Source organism: Sphaerodactylus townsendi, linkage group LG03 (genome assembly GCF_021028975.2).
Source record: "Sphaerodactylus townsendi isolate TG3544 linkage group LG03, MPM_Stown_v2.3, whole genome shotgun sequence".
In the NCBI taxonomy this organism is placed as follows: domain Eukaryota; kingdom Metazoa; phylum Chordata; class Lepidosauria; order Squamata; family Sphaerodactylidae; genus Sphaerodactylus; species Sphaerodactylus townsendi.
This window is the reverse complement of record NC_059427.1, coordinates 151,140,237-151,163,206: the sequence shown is the minus strand read 5'-3', so window position 1 is coordinate 151,163,206 and position 22,970 is coordinate 151,140,237. Positions and strand designations below refer to the sequence as shown.

General features: G+C 43.8%; 1 protein-coding gene across 1 annotated transcript; it reads right to left on the bottom strand.

Moving 5' to 3' along the window:
- Window positions 1–5,379: 5,379 nt before the first annotated feature.
- On the bottom strand, window positions 5,380–10,618 carry LOC125429953 (heme transporter HRG1-like). The gene is made up of 2 exons (XM_048491568.1): window positions 10,450–10,618; window positions 5,380–7,998 (listed from the first exon to the last, which is right to left on the bottom strand). Exons 1-2 carry the CDS (start codon window positions 10,580–10,582, stop codon window positions 7,862–7,864), a joined length of 270 nt encoding a protein of 89 aa, XP_048347525.1. The 5' UTR covers window positions 10,583–10,618; the 3' UTR covers window positions 5,380–7,861.
- Window positions 10,619–22,970: the final 12,352 nt, after the last annotated feature.

Genomic DNA, 22,970 nt, shown 5'->3' with positions numbered 1-22,970 from the left:
TGTGTTGCTGACCATTCCATGTCAGACTTCCAAATGTGCTCCTAGGCCCACAGGCATACATTATTGTCTTGAATAGATATTGGAGGACTGCTTTGAGCAATATATTGTGGCTTTGAATTAACTCCCTTTTCTTGTAGCCTACTCAGGGCTGCTGAGAAGGGTAGGGTGGAAATTAAAAAAGGGAAGAGGGGGCTAGCTACTTAAACCTTAGCTTGTTGACTATTGCTTCTAAAACCTAAACATCACTGGAGGCTTTAGCTTTATCTCATGGGCCGTTTCCGCACGGCCAAAAGCAGCGACGCGATGACGTCGCAAATTGCGACGCATCCCAAAAAAAGCGTTCACACAGACAGGCGGAGCTGCGGGCGTCCGCAGCCCCGCAGAAATGTGACGGTTCGCACGGAAGCGCTGCGGAAGCGGCGTCTCGCGATGTTGCGCCTGCGCACTTGCGAAGCCGTGCAGGCCCGACGCCATTTTTGACGACAGCTCCGTGGCGGCTGTTCGCACGAGTGCGGCGTCGATGCGTCACATGGGGAAAAAGAGTGGTTTTAAGCGTTTTCTGAATACACCGTCTTCGCGCCGGTTTAGCGTTTTCGCGACGGCGCGACTGCGCACCTCCGCCGCTGCGCGTGCGAACGCTCTCGCTCTGACGCTTCTTTTTCCGTTGCGACGACGTCATATTTTGCCCGTGCGGAAACGGCCATAGGGAAGATGCTCCAGAGTGATCCTTTTGGATACTGTTTTCTGCACTTTTCCCAGATGTCCAATATCCTTTTTGTGATGTAGAGACCAGAACTGTTGACAGTATTTCAAACGAGGCCACAGCAGGAACTTGAACAAGACTGATACTACATCTTACTACCCTGACCAAGTGCAATCTCATCAGATCTCAAAGCTAAGTAAAATCAGCCCGGTCACTATGCAGAGGAAGGCAATGGCAAACCACCTTTGTTTGCGTCTTGCTTTTGGGGTCACCACAAGTCAGATGTGACCTGTTGCCAGTTAAGTGTTATGATTTTTTCTTCATCCCTCATTTCAGGTCATTTATGAATAAATTTAACAGCACCAATCTCAGCATAGGTTCCTGGTGAGATCTCTGCTGCTTATTTCCCCACACCCACCCCTACACAAAATTGCTGATTTCTTCCTGCTTTCTATGTTAAATCACTTACGAAAGGTCCTATCTCTTTGTCTCTTGACATAGTTACCCAGAAAACCTTGGTGAGGCACTACATTTGGAATCCAAGTATGTAGCGTCTACTTGGGCCACTCCTGTTCTTGAAACTCTTAAAGAAACAGGCTGATGAAGAAAGACTTCCTGTAAGGAACCTCAAAGGACTCGAAATATAGCAACTGGTTTCAGTTCTTTTATTTCATAAACTTCAATTATCACAATACACGCAATGCGGATTCTGACTTTCCCGGGCTTGAGGTGTCGCTTATACGGACAATCCAGCCCCTCCCCGAACTCCCAAGCGCAATTCCCACGGCAGAGCGAAAAACAAGCTTCAAACGCATAAGATAAGTGCAGCAAGGTTAAAGACAGCAACCATCCCGGGCACGCAGCCCAGAACGTGGAATTCGCCAAGGTCAGGGAAGCGGAGCAGAAACTAACCCCCAACCTTACACTTCCCTTCCAGAAGTGATGCTTCACCCATGTTGGTGAGGCTCTTCCATACCTGTTTAATGTTAATGACACTTCCTACCAGCTCACCTAGGGTAGATACTTAACTGCCCTGACCTGTATGGTCCAAGCTAGCCTGATTATGTCAGATCTAGACTGCTAAGCAGAGTTCATTCTTGTTAGGACGGCTTTGGAAGTCCAGGATTGCTATGCAGAAGGAGGCAATGGTGAAGCACTGCTGAATGTCCTTCACTTTGGGGATCAGACCTTTTTGAGCCCATAGGTGAGCACAGCAACAAGATGGCTGCCACAAAATGGCTGCTGCAGGAGTGGGATTCAGTCAAAAAATTATTGCCACAGCAGTAACACAGTGTAGATAGTTGTGTTGTGGTGGCAGCTGCCACCAAAGCAACATTTTTTTTAAAAAAATCCACCCAGCCAATCAAATATCCAGTAGTTCATCAGCCCCCCTCCCCTTCACTTCCTACAAACATCTGGCAGGTTCCAGAAAAGGTGTCAGTGGGCACCAAGGTTCCCACAGCCATCATAGTGGCCTAAGGAGTCACCATAGGTCAGTTGTGACTTGATGGAATTTTAATACACACACACACAACTACATATACTAAGCTAAGTGATTCATGTTTTGCAAGTCCCCTCAGATCCTTTTGTTTTCAAAACTGGGATGTCATTGGCTATTTTCAACTCCTGCCATAGAAGTTATTGATAAATTACATATTGATGTTATGACAAATTACATATTTTTGTTGAAAGATCAGCAATTATTTTTAAAAGGTTAAGAACTTTTTGGAAAATTCTGTGTAGGCCCAGTAGTTCATTAATTTTCGTCAATTAATTGATGTTCCACTGCCATCTGGTTCTGATTTTGTCTTTTTCCACATCCTTTCTGGAAAGTTTGGTTCAAGATCAGGGCTTGCGTCCTGCATGTTCTACATGAAGGCACAGACAAGAATCTGTTTTTGGTAAATTTAACCTGCAGTGCTTGGTTTTTAACTCTTCAGCTGCTGGCCGTTGTGTCTGAATGAATTTTTCAGCAGTGCTTTGTGGCAGAAAGTCTGTACTACTGATTCCTAGAAGCCTTCACAGTGGCTTGGGAGCGATGCATTTCATCAGCATGAACACTGCTTTCAGGCAGTAGTCAGCTGCTTTCATCTCAAGGATAAAAAAAATAAGCTTTGCTTTTCTTGTGTTGTTGAAGGTTTTCACAGCTGGAATCAACTGGCTATTGTGCGTTTACCAGGCTGTGTGGCTGTTTTTGCTCCTAACATTTTGCTTGCATCTATGGCTAGCATCTTCAGAGGCAAGTCACACTAAGATGTGTTCCTGTGTTTTTCTCCATCTTTCTGTGACATGCCTCTGAAGATGCCAGCCATATATGAGGGCAAAACGTTAGGAGCAAAAACTACCAGACCACAGCCCCACAGACCGGGAAACCCACAACAGCAGGTACATTTTTGTTATTTAATTTCCCTAGCGGCTAGCCTAAGCTTTGCCATAGAGCTGATATTTATTTGCAAAACCTGTTTTCCTGTTCAATTCAAAATTCAGTGTGGCATGACAGTTTAGCATGTCAGACTAGAACTTGGGCCAACCAAATGCAATTTCCTGTTCTGCTATGGAAGCTTTAAGGGCGTCATTTTGTCCGTTGCAGACTCTCAGCCAACCCTACCTCACAGGGTTGTTGCTACAGGAATCAAATGGAAGAAGGGAGAATGTTGCAATAAGCTGTTTGAGTCTCCCTTTAGAAAAACAGGATACATACAAAAAACAACTTTGGTGCCTGCTGATCTCACAATCTATTCCTGGTAGTTTGGGGTAGTTGGCAACAACTCCCTGTTAGACTAACGGGGTTCTCTGGTCAATAGAGTCTTTGAATTATTGGACACAAACACAAACTCTTCTGGTTTGTGTGTCATATTTTGGCCTGCAATGGAGGGCCAATACTGCTGGGTTTTTCTCAGTTATGGGATGAAGGAACAGTAAGAAAGAACATTTTGGTGTGTCCCTCTGAGCCTCGATGAAGCTCTGGTCACGGCCCATCTGTTTCTTCCTTGGCAGGATATGCAAAGGCATAATTCCCTGACTTCTCATGGTCCAGAGCTCAGCCCTTCCTTAAATCAGGCTGCAAGAAAACCGCTTTATTCCCCTTTCTTCTCCACACACTTTAAAAAATAAAACTGATTTTCTACCACTTTGGTTAAGATTAATATAATACCTGCAGATTATGTAAAGAATTAAAATTACTGATCCAGGAGGTGTGATGTTACAAAAGGGTACAAACCTTTCAGTGACATTTAATTTGCTAAGAGGCTACTGAAAGCACCACAGCTCCTTGAAATTTAGAGAGGGGTTACATATATTGAAAAATTGGCTGTCAGATTAGGAAATGTATTTATTACAGTGACTGAGAGCAGGGGTGGGCACATCACTCAGTGGGAGCTATCAGTCACTCTCCTAGCCCATCAACATAGCTCTCCTTCCCTTTTCCAGCAAGGCTGTAATTACCACTTTATCCCATCCTTACCTCGTCTTCCTCTTTCATGCAAGGGGCAAAGAGACACCTTAACATCCACAGAGCCAGCCTCCTCTCCCCATCTGCCTCTCCGCCTTCATGTGCGCACACACATACCCTCGGCTCCAGGTAGGAAAGGAGCTACTGAATTCACCTCCATGCCAGTATAAAAGCCCCCGTTTATCTCTGCCCAGGAAAACATAGAGGTAACTGCGTATTTCCACCCTGCAGGGCAAGTTACAAGGCATGGTATGGTGCCTGCTTTGGGAAGACAGCCAAGGAAAGGTTGCTTTATCCAAGCACTGAGGACCTGTTAGTTATGCCCCCAGAGAAGCTATTATTATTTTCTTATTAAGCATCAGTTATCCCTATAGTTATAATGAGCTTAGTTCCTTGTATAGTGTTCTGAGGGAGGGAATTGTACTTAGACCCTGTTCCTTTAAGAAATTTCCCTAGACCAGTGGTTCTCAACCTGGGGGTCGGGACCCCTTTGGGGGTCGAACGACCCTTTCACAGGGGTAGCCTAAGACTCTCTGCATCAGTGTTCTCCATCTGTAAAATGGATAAATGTTAGGGTTGGGGGTCACCACAACATGAGGAACTGTATCAAAGGGTTGTGGCATTAGGAAGGTTGAGAACCACTGCCCTGGACAGTCTTCCTTCATTACCCAGCAATGCTCCTGTTTAGCTCAGTCAGTCTATGGTGCCTGGGGAGTTGGAAGGCTGTAATATCTGTTACCTTGTTTTTGAACTGTTACACCTTGTGTGTCTCCCACTGTTCTGGCCAAGAACAGGGCACCTTCAGATTGTTTTACTTGGGAAATAGAACAGGACCTGCTTTGAAATGCAGTGATTCTAGGACAAGCTCTCACTGGTGAGGTAAAACAATTCTATGGAGGGTTTGACCCAGCTCTGGGGTGCATGCATGTATTCCCTTGAATCCTTAGTCCTACAGTAACCTCCCCTCTACCACCACCACCCCACCAATGCAGCTAATGTCAGGAGAATAGCCACATTGGTCTTCACCAGGAGCTAAATTTGAGCCAGTAGCCAAGAAGATTTAGAGATCAAGAAGATTTTGGAGGGAATGTGATTTCGAGACTCTCGCAAGCTTATAGCGCCCCCCCCCCCAAATCTTGGTATTCTCCTATCTGCACACTTTCTCCCCCACCCCCACCCCGTTCCATGCTTACTTGTAGCTACTTTCTGCAAGAAATATATCAAATTCTTCTTTTTTCCCTTTATTTGTAAGAAAAAGCAACCTGTGAGCAGTCTTCTCCTGGTGAGCTGGTTGTGCATTTGCTACAAATATTGTACAGGAAAGAGAAACACAAATGGAGTAGAGTTCCCAATGGTGGAATTAAACAGGATGTAACAGGAAGTTAAAACCAACATATCAACAAGACAAAAGGCCATCATGTAACTTCATGGGACACTGTGGAAAATGTAGGATGGAAAGCAAGATTCCCCGTTATTCCCAGGCCACCTTAACCAATCAGCCTGCCACATGTTTCATGTCCTCCTACCCTTCCTGTAACAAAGAGACTGTTAGCCAACTGGACTTACCCAAGACCCTCTTCTGTGCTTGCTGACCTCCCGCCCTAGAGTTGCCAACCCAAAACCTTTGCAACGTTTTGGGGCCTTAAACCAACTCCCTTGTTCTTCTAGCCACTGCAAAATTGCAACCAGATGAGAAATCCCCCCACCCAAGGGGAGGTTCACATAGTTTTTTAAAAAGGCACAAGTGGCTTTTGAGAAGTCAACAACAGGTAGTTCTTTCCACTGCAAACCCTTCCTTTGGCTGCCTGTGGGCGTTGACTTGGCAGGGTGCCCTAGACACTACTGAACAGCCGCAACATGCCCACAGACAGAAGCTCCTTGGCTTTCTAATTCGCAAGAGGATTCCTTTTCCCACATACAATTCCTATCCCATCTCCTCCAGCAGGCTAAGAAACTACCAGTGTCAGCTTTGACTGATGATTCGGCCTGTTGCTTTCTATTCTGGGAGCATCATGGATATTGGTCCAATAAGGCCACAAAGGGGCTTAAGAAACCTTCTCTGTAGACTTAAAAGCTGTGTCAGATTCCTGGCAGTGTGTCTGTTTTTAGGCCCAATCCCCCACAGGTTTTTTCTTGGAATGAAGCTCACAAATCTGTGATTTCAGGATCCACAGAAAGGCTCTCGATGATAGAAAGGTACAGGCAGGGAGGGAATCGTGGGCCTAAGTGACAGATCCGCATTCCGAAGCTGGGGGAGGAAGCAGCATCACAGCCCGAGTGAGATACTCAGGGGTACCATCAGTGGATAACCTCCGAGGCAGCAAACTGTCTGACAGGAATCAACAAACAAAGATCTGGCTCACAGCGACACCAAGAAGTTCCAAGGATCTGTTCCTTCTTCAGACTATAACGCTCATCTCATTTTTATTCCATAATATTCATCTTGTTTCTTGATCTTGACTCATTAAAATGAACCCCCCACACACACACATTTTTAAAAAGAGATTACAAGCAGTGCTTTTCAGAACACACCTGAATGAAGCGCGTGGTTGTTTTTTAAGCCATGGCTGGCTGGATGAGGCCATCTGAGAACCAGGGGTTTCGCTACTTTTTCTTGTGTAGTGCACTGAACTTGAAAAAAAAAGTCAGGTAAGAACTGTGGGGCGGTTCACACATTTTGGTCCAAACATACACAGCAAAATGCAGATGACACAAACAGCTCCCAGGGTAGATATCAGCCCCCTCTCCCCAATTTGAGCATTCAGAATAAAATCACAAGCTCATTGGGCTATTCTGACAGCATAAGGCCATTTTAGACCTTAATCCAAGTCTTTGGATAAGGTGGAATGTTAATTTGTCCTAAATAATAAGCAGTTTGGGAAGGAGTCCCTTCCTACCACTCCCAGTTTTCAGGTTCTGCAGTGCTCATCTTCAAAAAAGTAGAGTCAACATAATTTAAAATCTCAATTTAAAAACATCAACAGCCAACCCCTTTAAAAGTGCCTGGAGAAGAAAAAGGGTCGGAAGCATTTTGTGCATAAATATTCACAGGTTTCCTTCTCCTTAAAGCTGTGAACAGCAACAAAGAAAGGAAAAAAAATAAGATATGCATATGTGGGGGGAAGTGTTGTTCAAAATAGTCTTCTTTCGGAATCATATTATGCCTTGCTCTATGAAAATACCTCTGTATGAAAGTAGTATAAACCAGCTTTCGGGGGGCTTTTATGGAGTACCTCACGACCAACACAAAATGGCGGCGGTAGCTCAAGAGATACAAAGGAGGGCCCACGGAGTGCATACTGATTGCGTCAACCTTCCCAAATTAAACCACAGCTTCACACAAAAAAAATGGGGACAGAAATACACACGCAGATATGCAGACTAGGCCTAAGAGGTCTTGACTTGGAATCCAAGTTTTCACTCAGCATGAGAAGACAGAACTCTTGAACAAGGACGTGACTCTCGCAAAAGGTAATGTAGACAAGATAGGTGGAAGTGGCCGAGCAGCAAGCAGCTGGATGAAAGCAGTTGAGGAGAAAGCCCCCACAAGTGCAACTGGCAAACAGGTAAGCAGAGCTGGGACAGGTTCGTGCTTTCCACTTCTTGTGGGTTTCCTTCTAGCCAGCATGGAGGATTCGAGTGCTCACTCAAATTGTCCAATAGTTCTCTCACACACACGTCCCCTCAGCGGGATCGAAGTCCAGGTGTTAGAAGTCACTAAGAATGCTGATGTCCGCAAACTCGTTTCTGTACCGGAAAGAATATAAGGAGAGGAGAAAGGCCCACTTGAAGGAGAGGAGGCTCCAGATGCAAGACAGGTAGTAACTCTTTGGATCCGTCAAGGCTAAATGGAAGGAACAGACATAGTGAGACACCACAACAGGACAGTACAACCTATGCTGCTGGTCATCCCCAGTCCAAAGCTTCTGAACATAGGTAACTTTCCCCATAGCCTGTAGCCATCCATTAACTGGTTGCATAAATACACCACGGCTAGATCCCATGGTCTCTGACCTAAATGGCCCAGGCCATTTGACCTAAATGGCCCAGGCTAGCCTGACCCCATCGGATCTCATGAGTTGAGCAGATTGGCCCCAGGTTATGTACATGGATGGGAGAACTCCAAGGAAGTCCAATCAAGGGAAAACCACATTTGAATGGCTCTTGCCTTGAAAACCCCACAGGGTTGTCATTACTTGACTATGACTTGATGGCACTTTACACACACGGACCCCATGGAGGATCTTCACTGACAAAGGATGGGGGGATTCTTCCTTCCCACTGCAGACCTCCGACTCCCCATCCCTGCAAGCAAGTCCTGGGAGTCCCCTTTCACCAGGAACAACCAACAGGGCATATTTGGATCTGTAGTGGGACAGGAGGAGGTTGTGAAAGACACATTTCATAAATGGAATAGGGATATTGTAGAACAGAATTCTACCAGTCATTTAATAGTCTCTGGATTTTTCAGGCGGTTTCTTCCACCCCTTCCCCAGGAAGGCTCCCACACTTCTGCCATTCTGCAAACTCTGTTTAATGTACATAATATTCTGCTCTCACTGAATTGTGTTCCATGTTGACAAATCCAATATTTGAATTTCCTGATATATATTTTCTTTGAACTGCTTCTATTTTTTTGTAATTCTAGTCATATTACTTTGCTTATTAGATGTTTCATGCTATTTGATGGCTATGTATTATACTGTAATCTGTCTGGAGCTTCATTGCAAAAGGAGGCAGGCTATACAATTAATAATAATATTGACATATACTTGATATATACTTTTTGGAACTGTTTCTAATTTTAACTTCAGCATTCTCTAATTGTCAAATTCAGGGGTTTTTTGGCGCAATGGTAAGATCCAGGTTACGAGACACGTTATACTCTTTAATTTCTGTAATCAGTTTGCATTGCATTATTCACTATATACATTAAAAAGGTCATCCCCTATGCAAGCACCGGGTCACTACTGACCCATGGGGTGACATCACATCACAATGTTTCTTAGGCAGATCACATTAACGAAGTGGCTTACCATGGCCATCCCTAGTCGTCCATATTTTACCCCCAGCACCCTGGGTACTCATTTAACTGACCCTGGAAGGATGGAAGGCGGAGTCAACCTTGGTCTGGCTACCAGAAATTTGATTGCCGATCAAACTCAGGTTGTGTGCAGAGCTTTTGACTGCAGTACTGCAGCTTACCACTGTATGCCACTGAGCTCCTTGTTGTATGCATTACACTGTATTTTGTAACTCCGTCATCCACCATGTAATCTTAGTGAGAAAAGTAGGTGAGAAATCAAGTGAATAAAAATAGGATTTTGTGCAGAGGCCTTTCTTGTCACCAGAGCCTCTGCAGCAGTGGGATAGTGGTTAAGAGCAGGTGAACTCTAATCTGGAGAACCGAGTTTGATTCCCCGCTCTGCCTCTTGAGCTGTGGAGGCTTATCTGGAGAACTAGATTAGCCTGTGTACTCCAACACACGCCAGCTGGATGACCTTGGGCTAGTCACAGTTCTTCAGAGCTCTCTCAGCCCCACCCACCTCACAGGGTGTTTGTTGTGGGGGGGGGGGGAAGGGAAGGGAAAGGAGATTGTAAGCCTCTTTGAGTCTCCTTACAGGAGAGAAAGGGGGGGAATATAAATCCAAACTCTTCTTGTTCTTCTACTTCATTGAGGACAGCAAGTTCCGCATGCAAAGTAGACATTCTACACGTGAGCCACCATTCCACCCTTTGATAAGGAACACACAAAGCTTCCTTGTATCAAGTCAAATCCTTAAGCCTATCAAGGTCAGTGCTGTTTACTTAGATGGCCAGCAGCTCTAAGTCGGTTTCTTTCCTGATACTCAGTATTTTGAACTGGCAATCCCAGGGATTCAACTTGGGCTTTCTGCATGCAAAGTAGATGCTTCGCCCAGAAGAACCAAAGACTGCACAGTCTTTTTGCTACTCCCTTTCCCAGCTCGGCTCCCTCCATCTGGAGACTTAACCTGTGTTTTTAGAAAGCAGGTGAGGTCAAGCAGGCCTTTTGCCCTGCAAGGCTTCTGAAAGCAGCTGCCACCATAGCACAAGAATCTACACTGTCTTATTGACACTAAGTTGGCTCCACCTCCGGCAGCAGCTGTTTAGTGGCAGCCATTTTGTTGCTGCGTCAACCATGCTGTGTCAGAATTCCAGATATGCCCACAGGCCCAAAAAGGTTGAGGACTCCTGTTCTCTCCCCTTCCTTTGGACCACTTGCTACATCTGAGCCTGCCTACTGAAAGCTGAATCAAAGCAACTTCATACTTACATTGATGCTGTGTAATGGCCAGCGTCAGGAATGTGCAGAACCCAATCACAGCGAGGATGCAGAAGAAAATGCCAACAACGAGAAAGAACTTCAAGCCCTTCAGCCAGGTCCTCCAATAATCCTGCACATACATCACGTGTGTGATGAGAGCCCAGAGTGAAAGCACACCTGTTAGTGTACAAAGAGAGAGTCTGTAAGGAATCAGCCCAAGCCCCCGGAGATTACTGGCAAGCACCGCAGAGATTTTTTTAAAAAAATTCCTCGCAATGACAACAAGCTAGTCAAAGGCAGCACAGGAGAACTCTCAGCTCACAAACCCGCTTCGCAAGTTACTGTGAAGCAGGGGCGTACTGCCCTGGGGGACATATGGGGCCAAATGTCCCCAAGCTGTGGCCATTTAGTCACACGGTGGGCAGAAAATCACCCCCACACCCTTCCTCCTTCCCCCTGTGTCCATACACTGACTTCAAGATCTGGTGCAAAAAAACTTTGTTAGGTTGTGGTGGGGGCAGGCAGCCACCCATACAGTGAGGGGGAGGGAAGTGGAAAACTCAGATTTTGCACTGGGCTACATTTTTCCTAGATGTGCCTCTGCTGTGAAGCCAAGTACAACTTGCACAGACATGCATAAACCTGTTCGTAAGAAAGAGCCAATGTGTGTTCAATGCACAAATGAAATCTAAAATCAGGACCTGGCTAAATGTGGGGTTTCCAGCTTTCATACGCTGAATGTAAGATGAGAATTACTCAATATATGTAATGAAAAATGAAATGGACACTGTACATGGTTTGTACACATGCCCACTGTTAACTTGTGAACAGGGCTGGTCTCTTCCAGACTAACAGGGCCAACTGAGGATGTCCACTCCCAAAGGCCACCAAAATCCTAGAGAGAGCATATCGGGATAATTCTAATATTGTTTTACTGTTCTTCTGCAGTGTGTCCTTGACAGACTCTTTGCCAAATAAACACGAACTCTGCATCTTTGGCCAATTTATGTCAATTTTCTTACCTTGTATGTTTTACATATTTTCTTCTGCTAATGAGAAGAATGGCAAAGGCTACAGTGGGCACTGAAAACAAATATGACCCACAAGATGCATTTCTGAACTTCTGCAGAACTGGAAATTGTATATCACCATGGCTGCTGCCACCATTACTGTTGGCGGTATATTATTAAAGCATTATTATTAACAGTATTGCTATTATTAAATATATGTACACACACACATACACACACACGTACATATACATACACACACTCTCTCACACATATATATGCATTTTTAAATATTTTTAATAAAATCTCACCAAGCACCCAAACATTTCCCATATATTACCTTTTTATAATTCTTACAGTGACCCTTTAAGGTAGCTCAATATTATCTTGACTCAAGTACTACAGATACAGGGCTGCTGATTCTACAGCCACCAAGTGATTCCACACCAGAAGCAAAATTTGAACCAGGGACTTCCCGATTGGCAACTCGGTCTCTTAGCAACTATGCTACCTCAGCATATTGGCAATCACATACCAGATATAAATACTGGCAGTCATGTATCAGAGTAAAGGATATTTTTTAAAAATTCCACATGCAAATTAACATTTGAAATTTTGTTTTGCTCAATACCAGCTAGCACCCTCCCTCCCAACTATGAAGAACAGGGGAGAGAAGGGGAAGTGTGCCATCTGGTGGTGAAAGAAACTATTGTAAGGTATGGGGGGGGGAAGCATTTTTCCGATCAGCAGTACCATCGGTTACATCCTTTTAGGACCACAGAAATAAATGGTCTTTATAGCGTATAACTCTGCTTAGGGTGGCACTAGAGATGTGATGCAGTTCCTGGAAACACCGACAGACCAACCACAAGCGACGCATAACATGTTAAAAGCCCCAATTCTCCCACACACCTCATTTGAAGTCCACTACAGATGAAGCTGCACCAAACCACTTTGCTGTGGAAATGGAGGTGGGGGAGGAGATTCTGTGGCAATTGCCCAGTGGACTAAAGAATGTCCACCCCCACCCCCAATGCTGTCCTCGCCTATGGATTCTTTTAAGTCCAACTGCCCACAAGCTTTGATTAAAGGTTTGGTAGCATAAAACTTTGTGGTCCCTAAAGGTCTCTTATTCGGAAACCTGCTAAACCAAGACTGTACCTACTTATAAGGTAAACAGAAATGGCTTTTTCATAGATATTTGGCAGGACAGACAGAACACAAATGGAGATGAGCAAAAATGGTTTCTCTAAAGTATTTAATGGGGTAATGGCCATGCAGGGATGATTTCGCTATATATTTCGCCCTTCGGGGATGGGGCAGTATAAAAGTTTAAACAATAAATAAATAAATAAATAAAAATCTCAAGTAAATAAACCCTTTTTCCACACAGACCACCTTTCCACAGAACTGAGGGAGGGGGTGAGTTCCCCCTCACTGTCAGTCTTCAAGCAGCAGCCAGGTGACATATGTCAGGGATGCTTTAAGTTCATCCTAGATTGAGCAGGGGGTCAGACTAGATGGTCTTTATGGATCCTCCAATGCTGTGATTCCAAGACCACTGCCTAATGGAAACAAATGGCTGCCAGGAACACATTTCCATTCTGTTTATTTATTAAAACATTTACACCTTGCTTTTCTTTGTGGTTCAACTACCTACAAGAGTAGTTACAAACAATTCCAGTTTTTTTTAATAAATTAGCAAAGGCTCTCTCTCTCCCTCCCTTAAAAGATGCCTGCCATTCAAACACCATCAAAAGCGTTGGCCAAACAGGCTGGCCTTGACCCGCCTCCTGCAGATCTCCAAGAAAGCCTCCCCCACTTTATGGAGCTCACTCCACAGAGCCGGAACCACAATTGAAAAGCCCGGGTTCTGGTTAATGCTACATGGGTTATTCTAAGCGTTAGGACAGCCAATACACGGCACACAGGGACACGAGGAAGGAGATGGTCCTTCAAATATGTATTTAGGATGCCAACCTGAAAGAAACAAAACAGGGAAAACATTTCAAGTGGGTTGCACTGAAAATGCAGACAAGTGTTACAGTACAATTAGCAGCCATGTGAAGTATTCAGACAAAGGAGCCTAGCAGCCATTCGTTTATTACCTTGATTTACCCTGCTTGCAAATGGCATCTTTAAAGGGTTACCAAACTGGGCAAAAATTACATGAAGATGACATCTCTCTAGGATAAAGCATTGAGATTACCAACAAGATGGATTCGGGAAGACACTTTCAACTTTAATTCTCCCTCCCCCCATCTATAAAATAGGAACAGAATCAGCCAAAAGATGGAGGAAGATATATGGTAGTGAACTTCCTTGACCGTTTATACCAACTCCAAGATAAGGTCCTGAGTATATTCCCAGTTCAAAAGAACTGTGGCTGAACAGGACAAGAAACACAGCGTGTAACACACTTCTCTCTGTGATACACCTCTGAAAATGCCAGCCACAGATGAAGGCGAAACGTTAGGAACAAGTTCTACCAGACCACAGCCCAGAAAACCCACAATAACCAAGACAAGAAATGTTCTACAACTATTAGAAAACCCCCAAACCCAGGAACTCTGAAAGAGCTTTCCTAAGCTACAGAAAAGAGGAAGTTCAGCAGAAATGCAAGCTCCTGGGTGACATTAAAAACAAAGTTTGGAAGGGAACAGGAAGGCAAAAATCTCCCTTTCTTTCCAAAGTTGCTGTTTTCAGTAAGAAACAAGTGGTCTCTTAAAAGAAGCTGACTCAAGGTCACAAGGGACCCCCACATGATGCTGCATTTTCAGAACATCATGACTCAGCAGAAGTGTGAGCTCTTTGGAAAGGAACTCATCCACATGACATAGCAAAAAGGAAGAGGGGAAGAGCTGGGCAAAGGGATTGAACTTTGCAATTTGTCCATGGCTGCTTCTGAACTCCCAGTAGCCTCCACATTCTAAATAACCTCGTGACAAATTAGGACCAGGGTTCATTGCACACACAACTGCCACATCTTTCCAAATCATTTTGTGCCCCAACTCCACAAAGTGCAGGACGAATGATATCAGCAATGCTACATAGATGCTGAGCAAAGGGTACCCATCCATGTATATATGCAATAATTATATGCAATATATCTAGCAATATGATGAGTATCTATCGCTTAACTGGTTTACCAAGAACTATGCACGTGTGTTTGGCACGTATTACCGGTAAGTTAATCCAGAAAATCAAGAGTGTTTCGACATTTGTCTTTCCAAAATGTTTTTCTGGTCTAGTGAAGAAGTTGTTTGATTCCACAAATACTGATCTACTGAGTTTAATTTGGCTTCTTTTCGAATATATGTAGATGCTTTGAGAAGCCTTCACACTTCTTGCATATAGGTACAAATTTCAACATTCCTTCTGATTTCCAGCCTGACTGGCAATATTTTTCATGAGACGACTTCTATTTGCAGATATTTGCAGATTTATAGGCATGATGGCAATAGTACTTGATCAGTATTTTCAGTTGTAATAAGCTGTGGTGTGTTATGTGTAATACATTTATGCAACCAAACAAAGTGAAAGCTTTTGGTGGATTAACTTCCTGTGTGCCAAACACATGTGAGTGGATCTTTACGAACTAGTTCAAGTAATAAATTGCTGTCATATTGATAGAGCCATATATTTATTGCAGACCATGTTCTCATCAAGCCTTTCCTTCCCACATTTCTATGAACAAACAAACTGGCTTGTATCTAGCACACTCTGGATAATCAAATAGGAGATGTTTCCTGTTAGCATCATTGAATCATCAATTACAGTCAGATCTGATTCACACAGGTAAGTTGACAAATTTATTTTTATGCTAATAAAAGGCGCTGACTGACTGACAAATGTATTTAACCAAAAACCCCTCAAAAAACCTTCCCCAAACTCTCACAGTTCTTAACCCAGACAGGTTAACAAGTCTGCTTAACCATAATAAGACAATGGCTCTCAATATGCCAAGAGGCAGAAGAATCAGAGAGTTCAAAGGGACCGTAGAGGCCATCTAGTCCAACCCCTGGCCTGCTCAATACAGGATCAGCCTAGAGCAGCGTTTCCCAAATGGTGGGTTGTGACCTGGCACCACGTCACGAAAGCAAAATAGTGGGTCACCTATTGTCCAGGGCTGGGGCCAACCACCCCACCTCCGTCCTTGCTCAGAGGGCATCACCCACCTGGAGCCGGACCAGCCAGGCTCCTTCCCAGCCAGCCGACTACCAAAAAGGGGCCAGGGACAGAGCCGCAGCTCGTGGCAGACGCTTGTGCCACGAGGGAGGTGGGGGAGGAAGCGGCACCCTGGGGAGCCTCCCTGATGCTGCCACGTGCAGATGAGGCCTGGCACGGGCAGATGTGTGGCAGGGGTGTGACTTTGTTAAATCCGGCCGTGTTATTTTACTAATAAATAGGCCATAAAAATTTTAGTGGGTCACAGAAAAGAGGTAGTAAAATAACTGGGCCGTGGGGAGAAAAGGTTGGGGAAACGCTGTCCTAGAGCATCCCTGACAAATGTTGTTTAGTTGCTACCTAAAGATGGCCAGTGAAAGGGAACTCACTACCTCCCTAGGCAGCTGGCTCCACTGTTGCATAACTCTTACAGTAAAACATATTTTCCTGATATCTAGTTGGAACATTTTTCTCCATAATTTATATCCAGTACTGCAATCCTATCCTCTGCTGCCAACAGGAACAGCTCCCTGTCCTCCTCTGACAGCCCTTAAAATACTTAAAGAGAGCAATCATGTTCCCCATCAACCTCCTCTTAATAATAATAATAATAATAATAATAATAATAATAATAATAATAATAATAATAATAATAAATAATAATAATAATAATAAATAATGTAACATCAAGCATGGACAAGTGAAGACTGTTGTCAGCAGAGAGTACACCCAGAAGGTCAGGAAAATTTTGAAATCTAAATTAAACGGCGGGAATACCATCTATCAACACCTGGGCCATACCCGTCATCAGGTACACTGCGGGAATCACCACCTGGACACAGGCTGAGTTGGAAGCATTGGATGCAAAAACTCGGAAGCGTATGACAATGCACCATGCCTTACACCCACGCAGTGATACTGATAGATTATACCTTTCCCAGATATCTGGAGGCAGGGGCTTACTGCAAGTACAGCAAACAGTGGAAGAGGAGAAGCATGCACTGGCCGATTATGTGAAGGAAAATCAAGAACAGGCATTGATTGAAGTGAAGAACAGACATTTGCCACAAACCCAGAAAACCAAACAAGAATACAGAAAAAATGTGATTAAAATGAGGATTGAAAGCTGGCACAACAAAGCAATGCACGGCCAATTTCTGGAATTTCTGGAGAAAATCAAAGACAAGGTGGATAACGAAAAGACCTGGCTGTGGTTAACAACTGGAACTTGGACAAAGGAAACCGAATCCCTGATTTTAGCCGCCCAAGAGCAAGCCATCAGAACAAATTCGATCCAGGCCAAAATCGAAAAATCCTCAGATGATGCAAAATGCAGATTGTGCAAAGAAGCTGATGAAACTGTAGATCATGTCCTCAGCTGCTGCAAAAAGATTGCCCAGACTGAGTACAGAGACACAACTCAGTGGCCAAGATGATCCACTGGAATTTATGTAAGAATTATAACATAAGAACAGCTGAGAACTGGTAGGAACATTGTCCAGAGAAAGTAATGGAAAATGAGAAGGTCAAGATCCTGTGGGACTGTCGAATCCAAATGGACAAAGTGTTGAAACACAATACACCTGACATCACTGTGATCGAGGACAAGAAAGTGACCAATCTTCGACATAGCAGTCCCCGGTGACAGCAGGGTCATTGAAAAAGAACACGAGAAGGTCACTAGATACCACGATTTGAAAATCGAGCTTCAGCGTCTACGGCACAAACCAGCTGAGGTCGTCCCAGTGGTAATCGGCATGCTGGGCGCCATCCCAAAAACACTAGGGCAGCACTTGAAACATCTTCGAATTGACAAAATTAACATCTGTCAAATTCAGAAAGCAGCCCTGCTGGGATCCACACGAATGCTACGCCGATACATTACAACTTCCTAGGCCTCTGGGTGAGGCTCGAATTGTAATGAAGGCCAACAACCAGCTAAAGATCTGGCAGCTGTGAAATCTACAACAACAACCACCTTTATTAGGCATTAAAAGAATAAAATGAAGATAACAAGCACTGTGTCAACCTCCTCTTCTTCAGACTAAATATTCCCAATTCCCTCAGTCTTTCCTTGTAGGGTTTATTTTCCAGGTGGAACAGAGTGAACTGACAGAGGAAGCTCAGAGAGGCCTGAAGGCAAATTTGGGTTTGCCTCAGTATAGTATATGAAACAGAAAGCCACAGATATATAAATACTTGAAAATGGGAATTTAAAATATACTGAGGCAAGATTCTTGCATTTTTTGTTGTAGAGGGGGAAAGGAGTATTGGGGTTTCTTCTCAAAGTCTTCTTAAAAAGTTGAAATAGAGAAAGCTCGCTTCAAAAATTTTGGAAAGCCACTGCACTAAGCAAAGCAATAGTAAATATTCCTTATTAAAGGAACAGGGTTGTTTTAACATCTGAATGTTGTTTTAACATCTGTAATAATTTACTGGACGTAGTCTACTGTTCCTATTTCACAGTTCTCTAATTTTGTAACCCAGTTTTCTTACACTTTATTCATTAATTCAGCTTTTACTGGTTGTTGCCACTGGTTGTTTATTAGCTACTGTTTTCTAAGAGTCTGCTCAGTTTCAAAATCAGTAATTATCTTGAGCATCAACAAGAAAGGGAACAATGAATGAATCAAATATATAAGCACACAAACTATTAAAACTGAACTACCCCTCTCCTCAATCATTTGAAATTCAGCAGTACTGGATCACTGGCTCTAAAAAGCAGAAAAGTCAGTTCTCTAACATGAACAACCACAGAGGCGTAGCTGGGCCAGAGTGCGCCCGGTGAACACTGTGTGTTTTCCACTGCCCCCCTCTGCAGCGCCCTACCCCCCGCCCTCCCTTACCTTAGTTCAGCCTGGAAAAGAAGTCTGTTCCCTTCAGGCTGAAAACAGTCTGGTGGGAACTATACTTCCCATGAGACCTAGCGGCTTGTAAGGTCTCCTGGGAAGTGTAATTCCCACCAGGCCGTTTTCAGCCTGAAGGGAACAGGCTGCTTCTCCAGCCTGCACTGTTTCAATAAGGTAAGTGTGGGGGGGGGGGTGCCGCGGGGGGGGGGTTCCGTCCCCACCCAGGCATGAGACCGGTGCAACGCACAACCCCCGGCCCCCTCGTACCTCCACCTCTGAACAACCATCAATGAAAAGCCTGAGTAAAACAGACATTCTGGTAACCCAGAATTGGGCAACCTTCTTGCAGTTGAACCTCAACAAGGAGGGAGCCCCACAAACAGAAAGCCAGGTCTGGAGAAAAGCTGTGCTCACTGGCACACTTGCCCACTCTGTCAGCCAAGCAAAAAGTATGCTAAAAGTGCTTTCGCTTGCTGTAGGGAGGATAAAAAGTGACAGTGGGGCTTGAGGAAATAGGTCCGTAAAAGAAATCTTGCTATGACAGTCATTCACCCCCATAATTGTGCGTAATTGGCCGTTGGAACATATAAGAGAACAAAAACAGATGATCTGTAGAAAGTGTTACTTCTTTATAAAATAACAAAATATATGTTGTTTTTTTAAAGTTTTATTACATTTGTTTTAACATCTCACACTTACATCAACTTACCATATATACTCGTGTATAAGTTGACCCGCATATAAGTCGAGGCACCTAATTTTATCACAAAAAATCTGGGAAAACTTATTGACTCGTGTATAAGTCGAGGGTGGGAAATGCAGCAGCTACTGGTAAATTTCAAAAATAAAAATAGATACCAATAAAATTACATTAATTGAGGCATCAGTAGGTTAAATGTTTTTGAATATTTATTTCAAAGAAAAACAGTAAACTAGCTCTGTAAGTGGAAAAGAGGGTCAACAAAAACAATATGGTCTCAACAATAACTTAAAAAGTACAAAAACCTTAGCTCAACCAGCAACCAAGCTAAAACACAAGAGTTAAAATCCTTCAAAACTGGATTTTTGGTCAGGGGAGGAATGTTTATGTTAGCAGTACCAACATTTCAGAGTATCTTTAGGAGACCCTCCTGATGATACCACTCAGGTTTGGTGAATTTTGGTTCAGGGGGTCCAAAGTTATGAACCTTCAAAATGTAGCCCCATTTCCTATTAGCTTCCATTGGAAACAATGGGGGATGGGGCACGCCCTTTGGGGGTCCATAACTTTGGACCCCCTAAACCAAACATCACCAAACCTGGCTGGTATCAGCAAGAGATTATCCTGATGATACCACCCAGGTTTGGTGAAGTTTGGTTCAAGGGGTCCAAAGTTATGGACCCTAAAAATGTAGCCCCATCTACTATTAGCTCCCATTGGAAACAATGGGGGATAGGGGCACCCTCTTTGGGGGTCCATAACTTTGGACCCCCTGAACCAAACTTTACCACACTTGGGTGGTATCATCGGGAGAGTCTCTTGAAAAATCCCTGAAGTTTTGGTGCTGCTAGCCTAAAAACTGCGCCCCCTGGCAGCCGACAAAGTAAAAACCCTAAAATATTTTTAAAAATATACCTGACTCATGTATAAGTCGAGCGGGGCTTTTTCAGCACAAAAAATGCGCTAAAATTTCGCATTGAGTGTATGTGAGTATATACGGTACATCAGCAACTAGTAACATGTGTATTATAGTTCTTTGGTTTTTCTAGGTAATATAACACTTTCTTAATCAAATTTAACTATATTACCTTATTAATCGGTTTACATATACATATTCTATGTTTACAACAGTAATTAATCCCTCGATTATTATCTATCTCTTTCCTTATTCCTCATAACTAATTCCGCATTCTTTCTATCTATCCATCTACCAAAATATATGTTTTTGTACTTTTTTCATGTTAATCTTTCAATAAATATATTATTAGATAGAAAGAAAGAAAGAAAGAAAGAAAGAAAGAAAGAAAGAAAGAAAGAAAGAAAGAAAGAAAGAAAGAAAAAAGAAAGAAAGAAAGAAAGAACGAACGAACCCTGAGAGCTATACAGCCTCTGTATCTACCCCAAATGAAAACACAAAACCAGGGCAGACAGGTAAGTGCTCTAATTTAGGGAAATACACATTTGAAAAAAGCCTTCATGTGGATATTTCCCACATCTAAGATGCTTTTGCAAGAGTAACTGCAGATCAAGGGGAATGTCATTTACGTAGGATTAGGATTTGGTTACTATTAATTCATGAAATGGATGGTTCAGGCTAGCTGATCTTGTCACATCTCGGAAGCTAAGACCTTAGGTGGCCTAGAAAACCCTACCTACAGGGTCACAATGTCAGCTGCAACTTGGCAGTACCTTACACACACAAAATTCATGCACATAACTCATCTTGGAAAGGGGGTGTAAATTAAAGTGAAGGAGGATGACTGGAGGGCCACAAGAAAACTCAAAGTGTGGGGTTTCTTCTGGTACAATGCACACCACACTTTAGTCTGCATACAGTACCAAGCTCTGCTATTCCTGTGACCACGAGGACTAGAAACACGTTTCAGGAAAGTTGATATACACCAAGTGGTCTTCCGCCCCACCGGGATCTGGGACCCACCCATAATCCTTAGGCAGCAGCATAGATCCTGCAAAGCTACAAGAACATCCCATCATGGCCATGTGACAGGAAAGGGAAGTGGAAAGAACAAATCAAAGATCAGAATGCCATACTAGGCTGTCCTGTTGATCCTCTCAATTTGCATGCAAAGAGGGCTTGGACATGAGGCAGTAGGCTTCTCTTCTTCTAAATTGGGGCAGAGCCTCTCAAAAAAAACAAAAACAGTAGGCCCGGAGGAGCTGGTGATCCATCAGGTGAACCTCTACCACCAATCTAGACCTCTTGACCTGTGGCTGAAGGTCACTTTTTTAACTGAAGCGGTTCTGATCCCACTTGGGCATAAAATCCACTCTCAGCTCCTCTCTTTAAGACTGTAGTGTCAGCAGCAAACCAGGGTTCTTGGTAGATTCAGGATCGTCCCTTTCCCATTTATATAAGGTACCTTTTACTTCTGCTCAGTGGAGAAAAAGGGAGTGATCAAAATCAATGGAAGGGAAGAAATGAGAGAAAGAAACACCCTTTATTTCATGCCAGGATTCACCAGGACCCAGAGAGAAACTAGTTTTAATGCCAGAATTCAACTCTGATCCAAAAGAAATAACGACAGTATAGTTCCTGAGCATATGCAGAATTAATTTCTGTAAGAAACCACAATACCCCCCACCAAACATGTCCTTCAGTAGGGGATAGGGCTTCTCGTCCAAATACTACTATTTAAAGCCTGAAGGATACAGCAGGCTGAGGCCTTTTGGAAATTAAGTCTCCTTGCCCACCACCATCAACTACCGTAGTTCAAAGTTTGGTTTCGGGACACCCTGCTGACAAACCCTTGCCCTCTCCAAGTCTCCCTCCCCTTCCTCCTAGGCAAAAACAAACAATAGTTAGAAACAACAGGCCAGCTGTGTGCACTCCGTTTGTTCAAGCTCCAGCACAAACAGATGCTTGGCTGGTTCAGCCTGGCTGCTCCAAAGTACAGTTGTTTTGCACAACACGCAAACACAGTCCTTTTTCTGCATGCTAGAATGAGATAAGAGACATCAGCACAGGCACTAGAAGGAACATGTGCAAGGGAGGATCCGTTTTAGGAACAGGTTGCTTTCAACCCTAGCAAAACATCCTTCTGGCTCACTCTCCGTCCTCAACCAGTTGCGTGCCTGGGTCAAGAGAAAGCATTTTGTGTTCAGATTAATGTTGAGGCACCTGCATCAGGTGAAAATATCAACCCCTTCACCTCCTTGGAGATCTGAGAGAATTCCTTTGCAGGATTTGTTTCTCCCCACATCTCCCTCAACTCTCAAGAGAAATTTTTGCTGCTTGAGCAGGCCGATTGCTGGGGACATCCCTCAATGCCTCGGGACATGCACAATGCCCCTAACTCTAAACAATGTGTTCCTCCTGCCAACTGAGGATGCAGTTAGGTGCTATCCAGTCAGAAGTGGCTTTGCTAGGATTCTCAGACAACAGACCCTATTCAAAGCCTTCTGGGCTTCTCAGCAGCTTCCCACCCAAGCAAAGCCCTAAAAAAACAATATGAAAGAGTCTTTTGATGCTGAATTTAGTCTGCGGCCAATACCAAACTCCACTATTCCTGTGACCATGGGCTACAAAAGTTGGAAGTGGCTGAGGACTGAGGGGTTCTTTTCAGGGTCCAAAGCAGTGGTGGGATTCAGCAGGTTCGCACCACTTCAGCAGAACCGGTTCTTAAAATGGTGCTTGAAACAATCAGTTGTTAAATTATTTGAATTCCCACCACCGGAACCAGTTGTTAAATTATTTGAATCCCACCACTGGCCCAAAGTATATATTTTCCAGAGGGATATGGCAAGCCAAGATCACAAACACTGAGTAGGGTTAACTGGATCCAG